The sequence below is a fragment of the Heloderma suspectum genome, chromosome 6 (genome assembly GCF_057233095.1).
Source record: "Heloderma suspectum isolate Gila_16-S chromosome 6, 16-S_ref, whole genome shotgun sequence".
NCBI lineage: Eukaryota > Metazoa > Chordata > Lepidosauria > Squamata > Helodermatidae > Heloderma > Heloderma suspectum.
The window spans coordinates 10,683,234-10,696,632 of record NC_139463.1 but is presented as its reverse complement, the minus strand read 5'-3'; the positions used below and the strand labels follow the sequence as shown (position 1 = coordinate 10,696,632).

At 47.5% G+C, this 13,399-nt stretch overlaps 1 protein-coding gene across 1 annotated transcript in view; it reads right to left on the bottom strand.

The window, feature by feature from the left end:
- The window catches only part of UBASH3B (ubiquitin associated and SH3 domain containing B), a 100,901-nt gene extending 89,452 nt beyond the window's left edge, over nucleotides 1-11,449 (bottom strand). The window contains exon 1 of the mRNA XM_084803606.1: nucleotides 10,943-11,449. Within this exon, the coding sequence (XP_084659732.1) occupies nucleotides 10,943-11,106 (164 nt within the window). The 5' untranslated portion in view covers nucleotides 11,107-11,449. The remainder of the gene's footprint in view (nucleotides 1-10,942) is intronic.
- Between the last annotated feature and the right edge of the window lie 1,950 nt (nucleotides 11,450-13,399).

Sequence of the window (13,399 nt, the reverse complement as noted above, 5' to 3'; positions counted from 1 at the left end):
TCTTCAGGTAGAGGCTGTACAGCTATCTCTTGGAGGAAGCTGTAGCTCTGTATTTCCTCCATCAAATGGGGCTGGACTAGATGAAAATTGTAGTTGTAAAAATGTCAAGGTTGATGTAATATATGCAACACATCCTGGCAACCTCATGCTTTACCATATAACACATTTTTTTTTAAAAAAAATTGAGGGCACAGTCCTATGCACATTTAGTCAGAACAAAGTCCTCCAACTCCCAGCAAGCCCTAGCCAGCCATGCTGGCTAGGGCATGCTGGGAGTTGTAAAACTTTTGTTCTGGGGCTTGCTGGGAGTTGTAAAACTTTTGTTCTGGGGCTTGCTGGGAGTTGGAGGACTTTTGTTCTGGGGCTTGCTGGGAGTTGTAAAACTTTTTTTCTGGGGCTTGCTGGGAGTTGGAGGACTTTTTTTCTGGGGCATGCTGGGAGTTGTAAAACTTTTTTTCTGGGGCTTGCTGGGAGTTGGAGGACTTTTTTCTGTCTAAACGTGCATAGGACTGTGCCCTAAACCTTCCATTTCAGATGATCACAATTTCTAATGAAGAGTGACACCATCACCCTGGAATGTGGCTCCAAACTGCACCTCCACTTGTCACGGTTTTCTTCCCCTTACAGCTGCTATCTCAACTACACAGCCCCTGTTCAGTTTCACCATGTGGCTTTTCCATCCCTTCCGCACTTCCCTGTGGGCTCATTCCAACCCAGGTGCAAAACACTCCTGAGCAGCGGCCACTGCTACAATGGCAGGAACGAGGAATTGCATGTACATGAGCTAGACCACTTAATGATTCCAGCTATTTGCCAAAGCGTTGTGCTAGGTTTTAGTTTTCATAAAGCCCCAGCGTATGGACCCCCCCAAATTAGTAAATTAGTAACTAATTTAATTACTAAATTAGTAATTGAGTTTAAGGAAAGAACAAACAAACATCTGTAGTCATAAGAAGAGCTGTGTTGCATCAGACCAAAGTCTACTCCCAGCATTCTGCTCCCACAGTGGGCAACCAGATGTCCCAATAGGAAGGCCAAACACAGGACACAAGCACAACAGCACCCTCCTGCTTGTGTTCTCAAGCTACTGGCATTAAGAGGCATACGGCCTCTAACACTGGGGATAATATATAGCCATCATGACTAGTAGCCATTGATAGTGTAATAATCTACGAAGGATCTAACGGGGGTGGGTGGGTGACGGGCCAATCAAGACAGAGACATAAAGTGGGCACAATATTGACAGTTAAAGTAATATAAGATGCTCATTTTAGTATGGAATCATTAAAGATGATTTTCAAGTTGGCACATAAAAGTAAGATACCATCTTGCTCAGAGGCTTAGCAAGGGCAGCAGGTCAGGCAGGGCTAGGGATGTCAGAGAAATCCACAACAGCCTGAAACGAGTTCAGATTTCTATGAATCTGCCCTGTGGATGTCACAGTGGACTGGCTTTTTCCAAGTCACACAGATTCCACGGACTTGCAGACTGGCTTTTCACTTCTGTGGGGGATTTGCACTAATTCACATTAGAACTCGTTTTACAGTCAGGTCCGAAACATGATTACTTAAAAGCAACTCCCATTGAATTAAGTGGGAAATTACTTCCTGGGACAATGGAACAGCAATTATGATCATTATCAGCATTTATACAGTGCTTTAAAGTGTTCAAAGCACTTTGCATGCACTAACTGTACAAGTAGGTCAATACTATTATCCCCATTTTGTAGACAGGACATCAAGACTGAGAGAAAATGGCTTGGTAAAGGGCCAAACTAGATTAGGCTGGTAGAGGACAGACCTTGCTGGTAGAGGACACTAGTCATGTCCAGGCTGGACTACTGTAATGTGCTGTACATGGGGCTGCTTTTGAAGATGGTTTGGAAACTTCCGCTGGTGCAGAATATGGCTGCCTGAGTATTGGTGGAGGTGAGGCAATTTGATCACATAATGCCTATACTGTACCAGCTGCACTGATTACCAGTGTGTTTCTGAAGGCCCAATTTAAAGTGCTGGTGTTGACCTTTAAAGCCTTAAATGGTTTGGGACCAAGTTACTTAAAGGACTGCCTTCACCCATATCAGCCTGCCTGCAGGCCCTTCACATCTGCCCACCTGTGAAAGCAGTTAGGTGGGTGACTGCATGTGAGAGGGCCTTTTCTGCAGTGGCCCCACTCCTTTGGAACAAGGTGCCATTGGAGGTCTCCATGCTCCGTCATTACAGGCTTTTAAGAAGGCCTTGAAAACGTATTATTTCACCATGGCCCTTCTCTTAATAACTGGTTTTATTGTTGGGTTTTATTGTTGTTTTTATCACTATTTTATTGTGTTTATGTTTTTATCACTTTAAATATTTTAACTGTTTTATGTATTTTATTGCTGTGAGCTGTCTTGGGAGGGCTTCTGCCCTGAAAGGCAGCCCGGAATTTTTTTAAAAATATATTATTTTATTTATTTGTTGACTACATTTATATCCTGCCTTTTCCTAGAAGGAGGTTGATGCATTGGGGGGGGGGGGGAGAGGAACCATGCACAATTTTATCCTAACAACAGCCCTATGAGGTAGGTTAGGCCAAGAATTAGTGACAACCCAAGGTCACTCAGGGAGTCTCATGGTCAAGCGGGAATTTGAACCCAGGTCTCCCCAGTCCTAGTCTAATACTCTAGGTCAGCCTTTCCCAACCTGGTTCCCCCCACTCCAAAACGGGTTGAATGGCAACTCCCATCATTCCCAGAGAGAATGGCTATTTCCATTCTGGCTTGGAATAATGGCCCGCTATGTGATTTTTTTTTTTTTTTGAAGTTTAGAAATAGGTGCCATAGGAGGGGTAAATCAGTTAGGGATTGTAGAGTGGGGGTCCTAACCCTTTAACCCTTTGCCTCCATCATGGTCCTTATTTGTGGCTGTGCCTACTATTTGCCCTGAGAGGAAAGCATCCATTGGCACTAGTAGAAGCTTTCCACCCATGGCAGAGAGGAAGCGTGGGAAGCCCCTGAAACGTGGTCCAGGACCAAAAAGATTAAAGCCCCCCCCCTTACACTTTTCTCCCAATCTAGCTCACTCTCTACCTTGGCTATATGTGTGTTTGTTTGTTTTTAACCATGCAAAGGTTAATGACATGATGATGATATTTATATCATGCGTTTTTTGCTCCAAGGAACCCAAGGTGTCTTTCATGGTCCTCCTTCTCTCCATTTTATCCTCACAACAACCCTGTGAGGTAGGTTAGGCTGCGAGTCAGTGACTGGCCCAAAGTCACCAAATGAGCTTCATGGCTGAGTGGGGACTAGAACCCACAACTCCCGAGTCCCAGTCCAACTACGCCATATTGGCTCATCGTCACATCTAGTTTGGTCCTAAAGCCACCAAAATGAGTTAATGGCAGAGGCTAGGTTTAAATAAGGAATTCCAGGCTCACAGCTTAGCCCTGCTGCGCATGTTTACTCAAGAGTAAGTCCTACTGTGTTCAGTGGCGCTTACTCCCAGGTAAGCGTGCATACGATTGCAGTCTTGTTAAGTTGACCACACTACCTCTGTATGTTTAGGATTGTAGCCCAGATCTCCCTTGTGGCACTTTAACGCCCACTTGATATGTTTTACTTATGTTTGTTCCTAACCATTAGAGGGGGGGGGGTGTTTGGGATTTTCCCCTCTTTGCAAAAGAAACTTCTTCTTGTTTAAGCTAGTAGAAATTGACAAAACTAAAGGACTGGCACAAGAAAGCTAAGCACATTAAAAAAGATTGAGTGCAGTCTCTCATATTTATTGCAAGCTACTTAGGAGACGAAATATGACTCACTTGTCTTTGGGTAAAAGGAAAAAAAGCATGAAGAGCCATTCTAAACCCCCAGCCCATTTGTTTCTTCTTCTTAAATGTGAACTCTACATTCTGCTGTTTGTTTGCCTAAGCCTTTGGAAGCCCTTTTCTAAACAACAGCACTTTGTATTTGGGTCTGTTTCTTGCAAGACTGCTCCAATCTCCTAGGGGAACACCTGACAAAAGGCATATATTTGGTCTCTCCCAGCTGTCTGCTTTGTCCTTCTGCTCCACACCCTCCCTGCATTTTCTTATCAAAGAAGAAAAGGCGCCTGGTCGCCTTCAAGGCTCCTGTCAACCGAGAAGTGGTCCAAAAAGTGCCAACCGTGACTTGGATTTGCAATTTTGCAGTAGAGACGCACCAAAACCTTGATTTTTAAAAATGTTTGGACAGCTAGGAAAGCATAATTAATAGCTCCTTAGTGCCTTGGTGTATGGGAGAAATTACTTCTGAAAAATGGAATATGTTTAGGAGTACTTCCATGCATTCCCAACTACTCAAAATTTGCTCAGTGGAGAAATAGCTCAGTATGTCAGTTTGCCTCTAGCTTGAACATATGATCAAGACCCGGTTCTGGAACTGAAAGCCCACAGCTCTCTTCCTCTATGCCAGCACCGGGGCAATATAACACTTTTTCTGCCTGTGATAAATCTGGGTGGCTCATAAGGTTCTTGAAAAACAATGTATATTGCTTTTTTTTTTTTTTTAAAGGAGTTGTACATTCTAGTCCTTGTGGCGGCAGACAGGATGTGGAATATTGCCAACATGTGCTGAATGCCCAGAAGGGAAGCGAACCAAGGGGGAAACAGAAGAAACCTCCCCAAATGCAAAGCCCCCCCCCTCGCCCCCGATCATATTTCTAGGCCTATTCTGGTATCATTAACAGAGTTAACTCAAAAACCTTTCAACCCTAAAAAATGCAAGTAAACTGTGGCCTTGCAAGATAAACTGTGGTCTTGCAAGCACAGCCCTTAGTGCTCAAGAGTGGTGTAGTGGTTAGAGTGCTGGACTGGGATTCGGGAGATCCAGGTTCTAGTCCCTACTCGACCATGAAGCTCGCTGGGTGACTTTGGGCCAGTCACTGACAAAATGGAGAGGAGGAGAACTATGTGAGCCGCCTTGAGTTCCTTGAAGAGGAAGAAAGGTGGGATGATGATGACGATGATGATAATATGCGGTCCTTCCATTTCATAGGCCATTGAATGTGGTCATCATTGTGAACAAGATTTGTAGAGATGACTTCGGACACCCACATTGGGCTTCAGTGGCACCACCTGCAATCAGTTCCAAGAGGGCGGCCAAGAGCTTAAAGGACCAGCCTACAGGGCTTTTGCCATCACCATGAACCAACTATCATTTGCTGGCTGGGGCATGCTGGGAGTTGTATGTTTAGAAAGAAAAATGTCCTACATGGGATTGCATCCTTAAACTGCAATATGCTGGTATTTGTCTAGCCTTACCCCTTTTGTCTTCCTCCCACCCCACCCCTGAGAGCTTTTTCAAAATTAAATCCAGCCCTCAGGCTGAAAGAGGTTCAACACCCGTGCTTTAAAAAAACACCCCCCCCCAAAAAAAAAACAACCAACAGGAGATAATAAATGAGCGAAAATCTCATAGCTGAGTTGAAGCTGTATTTTCACAGAAGAAAAACGGGAAGTGGGAAATCTGTACAAAGTCTTCTTTTTCAGAACTCGACAAAGGAGGTGGGAGATTCAAATCAGCGAATGAGGAATTAAAGCTAGCTCTGAAGACTTTCGGAGTTTAGAATCAGAGAGTTGGAAGGAACTAAAAGGCTACTGAACTCAAGCCTGGCTCTGAGGCAGGACAACTGTCGGACCCAAGCTGTAGACATAAGTTTAAGGGGAGCCAGGAGCCATGCCAGAGAATCAGAGCCAAGGAACGCAGTGGGGAGGCAGAGCCAAGGAACATGCCAAAATGCCCCAGAGCCAGGGAGGCTGTTGTTCAGGTAAGGTTTCAGCCAAAGCAGGAAGCCTTTATAGCATTTCCTGCCTGGGAGGACCCAGTGGGCAGCAGGACCAGACTAGAGCCTGAGAATACTTTGAAGCTCCAAACTGCAGTTCTCTAGCTGCCCACGAGAGGCAGCTGCACATGTAGCCAAGGTTTTGCCCTTCTAGCCACAGCAAGTCCCGCCATGTATCTGCTCACCCAATCCCGATCACAGTGCATCACTGGCACGGCAAATAGCTCAAAATAAGGAAGTGAGACAAGCCACAAACTGCAGGATACACACACACCCATCTCAGGTTCACTGATTAATCTGGTTTGGGCAAAACATTCCTCCCAGACTCAGACTGTGTGAACCTTCTACCAAGGCCCAGTTTACACATGCCCGCATATCACTCGAATTCTCCACCCTCCGTGTCCGGCAGCTGAGCATGTAGACCAACAGTGTTGCAAACTACTGCATCCACCGACAATGAAAGATGCTACAGAAGTTCTATCAGTGGCATTGTAGCCATGCTAGCCCAGCCGCAGCAGCGAAGGCATGCTGAAGTGTGTGGGCAATGACTGCTGAGGTCAGGAGCCGGAAGGGTGGACCAGACAGGATTTACAGGAGCTTCGGCGGGGCCTCTGTGCCCTCTGTCCACACCTCCGATGGCAAGCAAAACAAAAATTGTGCAAAATAAAGATAAATGATGCAAACACACACCCCCCCCTTTATTCAGGTCACAGAACTGAGGTTTTCCAGAGGATGTGGATTATCTCTGGGCACATTGTTCCTGGTTCCGTCCAAGTAGCAATGAACTGTGCCAGGAGTCACCTTTCTATTAAGGAAGGGGAAAGGAGGAGCTGGAATTCACACCCTCAAAGATGCTCTGATAAGAGTCCTCGATAATGTCATCATACCATGCTTCTTTCACAAGTAAATTACAGCAGCAGCCAAAATGAAGTACAAGATGCTTGCACTCCCGGAGTGTTGTGCTCTGTAATAAAGTCTGGCTGAAAAATTATGGAATCGTTTACTCGTGCAGACAGAAGTTATCTCAGCATATGCTCGTGTAAATGGAGTTTATCATCTCAGGTTAATGATACAACAACAACAATATACCTCTGCTTCTTACCTGTATAGGCAAACTCTAGGAAAAGCATGTCCTGATCTACTCAAGTTCTGGGTAGAAAGCTTCGCTCTTCGCTAACCTGCTAGATCTCCTTGACTGTCTCCCCCGGCAAAAAGCAACTCACATTTGGCTTCTATTTATAAATACCTTCCCTCATTAGCTTTACAGAGTCTCACCAGCACACTAATTAACTAATTCCTCAACATGTCCTTGTTGGATCACTCCCTGTTTTGAAGTTCAGCATCCTGCATTTTAGGGTGTGGGACTGGAGAGCGATGATACATCCTCCAGATCTGAGCTCTTATTTCCAATGGGTTGAATCCAGATGTAGTCAGAGTAGACCCACTGAAATCAATGAGACTTCAGTTAATCATAACTAAGTCTTATTGATTTCAGTGGGTCTACTCCAATTAATTAATCTGGATCCAACCCATTATTTACAATCCAGTCTATTTCAGCTTCAGTTACGGATTTCTGAACAAGAGTGTGCGTGTATACTTGTGAACTCAGTTGAAGGCTGAATTAAAATATATTTCGGATGTGAGAACTGGGTAATGTACAGCCATGCAATTAAAACCTTGCATCTCTGCAGTGACAGAATAGTACATTTCCATCCAAGCTGATCATTCCTTTACAAGCAATTTACAAGTGTTCATAGAATCATAGAATCATAGAATCATAGAATAGTAGGGTTGGAAGGGGCCTACAAGGCCATCGAGTCCAACCCCCTGCTCAATGCAGGAATCCAAGTCAGAGCACCCCTGACAGATGGCTGTCCAGCCTCGTCTTGAAGGCCTCCAGTGTGGGAGAGCCCACCACCTCCCCAGGTAATCGGTTCCATTGTCGTATTGCTCTTACAGTCAGGAAGTTTTTCCTGATGTTCAGCCGGAATCTGGCTTCCTGTAACTTGAGCCCATTATTCCGTGTCCTGCACTCTGGGATGATCAAGAAGAGATCCTGGCCTTCTTCTCTGTGACAACCTTTCAAATACTTGAAAGAGTGCTATCATATCTCCCCTCAGTCTTCTCTTCTCAAGGCTAAACATGCCCAGTTCTTTTAGTCTCTCTTCATAGGGCTTTGTTTCCAGTCCCCTGATCATCTTTGTTGCCCTCCTCTGAACCCTCTCCAGTTTGTCTGCATCCTTCTTAAAGTGTGGTGCCCAGAACTGGACACAGTACTCCAGATGAGGCCTAACCAGTGCTAAGTAGAGGGGAACTAGTACTTCCCGGGATTTGGAAGCGATGCTTCTATGAATGCAGCCCAAAATAGCATTTGCCTTTTTTGCAGCCACATCACATTGTTGTGTTGTGTTTGTTGTGTTTCAACAATAGATATCAGCATCTAGATATGGCTCTAGATAATTGAAACACATAAAGGAATTGAAGTGGGGCAATAGAAATGAACCTTGAAACGGTGAGGGTACCATGGCCACTAAGGCTACAATAATCACCTTCCTGGGAATAACCCCATTGCATTCAGTAGACATGAGTCTTCTGAGTAGACATGGATAAGACTGCACTGTAAATAGGGCTGGGGAAGAGAATAATGTTTGGCTCATTTGGCTTGAAACCAGCCAAGCTCCCAGAAATGCAGAATATTTTATTCTGCCTTTTTTATGAATGCCTCCAAAAAAAAAAAAAATGGATGACAGTGTGTAGGAATTTGAAATATTTTTCCAAGTCTGCAGTAAGCCATGGAAGTCCACTGCCAATTTAAAAATAATCCCACATGTAATATGCTGTTTCAAAAAATAATAATAATGAGGCTGGTATAGTGTGTTGGATCCGGATAAATCAATTACAAAAGGAAAAGCTAAGCAGGTCTAGCCTCCCCCACAATTCCTTCTTAGTTTAATTTCATCTTAAAACAAGGAATGTCACAAACTAGACATGATGTCCCAACACACACTCAGACAGACACTGATGGTTTAAGAAAAGCAAAGGCTCTTGGAATACCCCCCCCACACACACACACACACAAAGAAAAGAAGTTTCTGAACGGCCTGGTTTGAACGACTTGATACACATGCCATTCATTTCTTCTCCAGTTATTGAAGCCTCTCGAGAACAACTGCCCACATGAGCATAATTTCAAATCAGGATTAGCTGGCAGGCCAAAATTACAGGGGTGGTTTTACAAATCCTTCTGTAGCTTCTCTCTCTCTCTTTCTCTCTCCTTCTCTCAAAGTCAGGAATGGAGGTTGAAAACTTCATTGCTAGCAACAACAGGTAATGAACATGTGTGTGAGGCAGTCTTCTTCATCCTGGTGTCCTCCAGATGTGTTAGGATGCAACTCCCAGCATGGCTGGCACGAGGATACTGGAAGTTGTAGCCCAACATCTGGAGGGCACCAGGTTGGGGAAGGTGGCTATAAAGAGCTCCTTTATGTAGAGTCGGATGGCTCCCCCCATGTATTGCCAACTTTGAAGCAGAGGTCTTCGGGGGCATTATTTTTAACCTGCCTACTTAGGTTTCCAACATCTGGACTGGGATCAGTCAGGCTGCCACTTTTTTAAGCTGTGCTCCTCTGCCTCTTTAGCAGTAGTTATGACCCATGCAAATCACCTGCCCAGTTGGTGATAGGGGAGACTAGGAGAAGTGATGTAGCTCAGCGGCAGCGCACCCAGTTTGCATACAGAAGGCCAGGTTCCATCCCTGGCATCTCCACGTACAGCTAGGAAGGAATCCTGCCTGAAACTAGGGATGTATGGGTTTTGTTAAGGCCGTTCTGTCTGCGATTTGTGGATTGTGAGGTGTCTTACAATCCGTCAATAAGTGGCAGACGGAATGAGATTTTTTTTACGAGAATTTTGTTCTACTTGTGCTAATGTGCATTAGGACAAGTACACATTAGTGGTAATGTGCACTGGTGAATTATTGTAAATCCCACCCCCAAGTGAAAAACCAGTTCGCAATTCCGCCGAATCTGCCTGACTCGGGAAAACCTGGTCCGCTGTGGAATACGCAGGTCGGTTTCATAGATATCCAAACTCATTTGAATCCATTGCATCCCGACCTGAAACCCTGGAGAGCCGCTGCCGGTCTGTGTCGACAATACTGCTCCCAATGGACCCATGGTCTGACTCAGCATATGGCAGCTTACTCTGTTCCTAAGATACCAGGCGGACGTGTTCTACCTATGAGCCCCACCATCTATTCTCCACTAGAGAATAACCGATTCCAACACTGAGGCCTGGCCATTTCTCCCAGGTCCTCTGAATAGGCTGTTTCATCACCTACACACTGACCAAACAGCTTTCGTCTCGCTTGCAAGCTCCTGCTTAAGATGCCGTCAGAGGAGGAGGAGAGGAGGACAGCGGCACGGGACGGGAGTGCACGATTCTATTCCCCCTTCACACGGGGGATTCACCTTCGCTCCCAGCCCCTTTGCATCGCTCGAGCCCCCAGAGCTCCTGAGCGCTTCTTCCCTGGGGAAAGAAACGCGATGCACAAGGCACAGCTGCCGAAGGCACTGCGGTGGGTGTGATCGGCCTTGGCATTTCTGCTGCAGCTCCGGATGGCGAAGCCGAGGCACAAGGCGGAGGGGGCCGGGGCGGGGGAGGAAGAAGAAGAAGAAAGGGTAGCAGCCCCCTTTAAACAGCCTGGGCAAATTAATAAAAGCACCGTCAGCAAGACGTCAGCGACACCCTGGCAAGAGCGAAAGCGCTGACATCCCATCCCATAGCCGCCCCGCTCTCTCGCCATCACAACGTCGCTCTCCGAAGCGGCGAAGATACAAAGCGCGGTCCGCGAAACCGCCGGGAGGCGAACCGCGACCCCCGCCCCACCCCGCCCCCGGCCCGGCTTGCTTGCTCTCCGCCGCGCTCCTCTCCGGATGGCAATGAGGCTCCGAAATCTTTGCTCCTCTTTGGCAGCGCTCTCGGAAGAAAAGGCATGACTCAACCTCTCTCTCTTCCCCCCTCCCCCGGTTTCCTCGACGCACAAGACACCAGATCGGGAGGAGAAAAGCCAACCCCCCCCCGACACACACACACACACACACACACACGCCCAGCCCGCCCGCCGCTTCCCTGGCCTAACTCACGCTCTGGCTTTGGGGAACCCCATGGAGAGGAGGATGTCCAGGGCAGAGCCGTGCTTGATCGTCCCGCTCCGGGGCTGCCTGTTCCTCCGGGGGGTGACTTTGCTGTACAGGTCTTCCTTCGCAGCCATGGTGCGCGGCGGGAGCTGGCGGGGCCGAGCGGTCATGCGGCCATCGCATACCACGACGCGCGCGGGGCAGGCGAAAGAGGCGGCCGCCGCCGCCGCCGCGCCCCCCAAGACCAGGTCCGAGCGAGGGCTGGCGCGGCTGCTGCGCGCGCGAGGGGCGGCGCGGCTGCGGGGACCGCGGCCGCTTCCTGGGCAAGCTGCAGGCTCGCCTTCCCGCGTCACTCCTCCTCCTCCTCCCCCCCCTCCTCCTCCTCTTCCTCCTGCTTCTGCCTTCGCCGAGGTGCTGGCGGCGGCGGCTGGCGCCCCAGCCCCGCTTCCCTCCTTCCCGTGGCCACACGTGCGCCCCTCGCCCGAGCCATCCGATCGGCGCGCCCGCCCCTCCTCTTTCGAGTCCTTCGGGTTTGTTTTCTGCTATTTCATCATCGACAGGGAGGGCTCCTTATTTAAAGGAAAGGGTATTTATTTCGCGAGCACGGATTTCTGAATGGATCGGAGCCCAGCGAAAGGAATTCTGCTTTGGGCAGGCGCGCTCGCCCCCCCCCCCGCCCGTCGTTTCCCCCAATTTGCCCCCCCAAGAGCCCCGCCCCCTCTCTTAAAGAGACAGCCCCCCCACCCCCCAGCTCCAGGCGTGGAAACAGGCGCCGGGGAGCCTCTCTCGACGTCGACCGTGTGAAGTCTTCCTGCAGCAAAGCCTTAATTGGATCCGGGCGGGTGCGGGTGGACTCTCGCTCCTAGCCCCACGACCTGCTCTTGATTCATTTCGTCTCATTTCTTATACGTTTGTACCGCCCCATAGCCGAAGCTCTCTAGGCAGTTCGCAAAGATTAAAGACCATTAAAAATATGCAAAGTGCAAAACCATTTACATAAAAAATGTATAAACAGACCACTGCAGACATTATTATTACTATTACTATTATTCTTATTTACATTTCTATACCGCCTAGTAGGCAAAGCTCTCTGGGTGGTTTACAAAGATTAAAAACATTTAAAAAAATACAGTATACAGAGATTAAAAACCATTTACATAAAAAACACATGAACAGACAATATATACAAAAGAAACATATAGCTAAAACAACTTCAAACAAACAATCTCAAAAACAAACAACCATAACCCTAAGACATTCCAGGATCAATTAAAACTTATATGCTGCCAAATGCCTGGGAGAAGAGAAAGGTCTTAACCTGGCGCTGAAAAGATAATAATGTTGGCACCAGGCGGGCCTCGTTGGGGAGATCATTCCGTAATTTGGGGGCCACCACCGAGAAGGCCCTCTCCCTTGCCACTGTCTTCAGAGCTTCCCTCAGTGTAGGCAGCTGGAGGAGGGCCTTAGATGTTGAGCATAGTGTATGGGTAGGTTTGTGTCAGGAGAGGCGCTCCGTCAGGTATTGTGGTCCCAAGCCATGTTAGGCTTTAGAGGTCAAAACCAGCACCTTGAATCGGGCTCGGAAACATACAGGCAGCCACTGCAAGTGGGCCAGAGTTGGTCTTATATGTTCGGACCTTCTGGTCCCCGTTATCAATCTGGCTGCTGCATTTTGCACGAGCTGCAGCTTCTGAACCATCTTCAAAGGCAGCCCCACGCAGAGTGCATTGCAGTAATCTAACTTGGAGATTACCAGAGCACAGACAACTGAAGCCAGGTTATCCCTGTCCAGATAGGGGCATAGCTAGGCCACCAACCGAAGCTGGTAGAAGGCACTCCGTGCCACTGAGGCTACCTGAGCTTCAAGTGACAAAGATGGCTCAAGGAGAACCTCCAAGCTATGAATCTGCTCCTTCAGGGGGAGTGCAACCCCATCCAAGAATTTTCAAAATGCTAATGCATGATATGGGGGTAAAGAGAGACATGGACAACAGGATTTATTAGGCTGTGGCAGGGATGGACCCAGTTGCATGCCCCCATCCATCAGTGCAGCTGAGGATTTGCCCTTCCAAGGATTTGCTGTGGCAGGAATCATTGAGAACCAAGCCAACCTCTCATCACCATAGCTCTGTCCTTGGTCCTCTGGTCACCCCGGAGCTTGACGGAGAATGTTTGGGAGCTCGGCTTTTATGTCTATATAGACATACATATAGCACCACCAAAGCATAAAGCAATTTGCAGAGTTTCACATGCAACCACAACAAAAGCAAATCCCTGCCTGCAAACAGCTTACAGTCTAAAAGTTCATACAGTGAGTAAGACAACAAAGGAAGGCTGATTGGACATCTGAGTGCCTCTGAGCATGTGCAAAGTATTTCCTCTTTCCACACCCCTGGGTGTTTACATCAGGCCAAGATGACTTTTCTTACTGTGTGTGATCTGTGGTAGTGGTTCAAAGTTTGT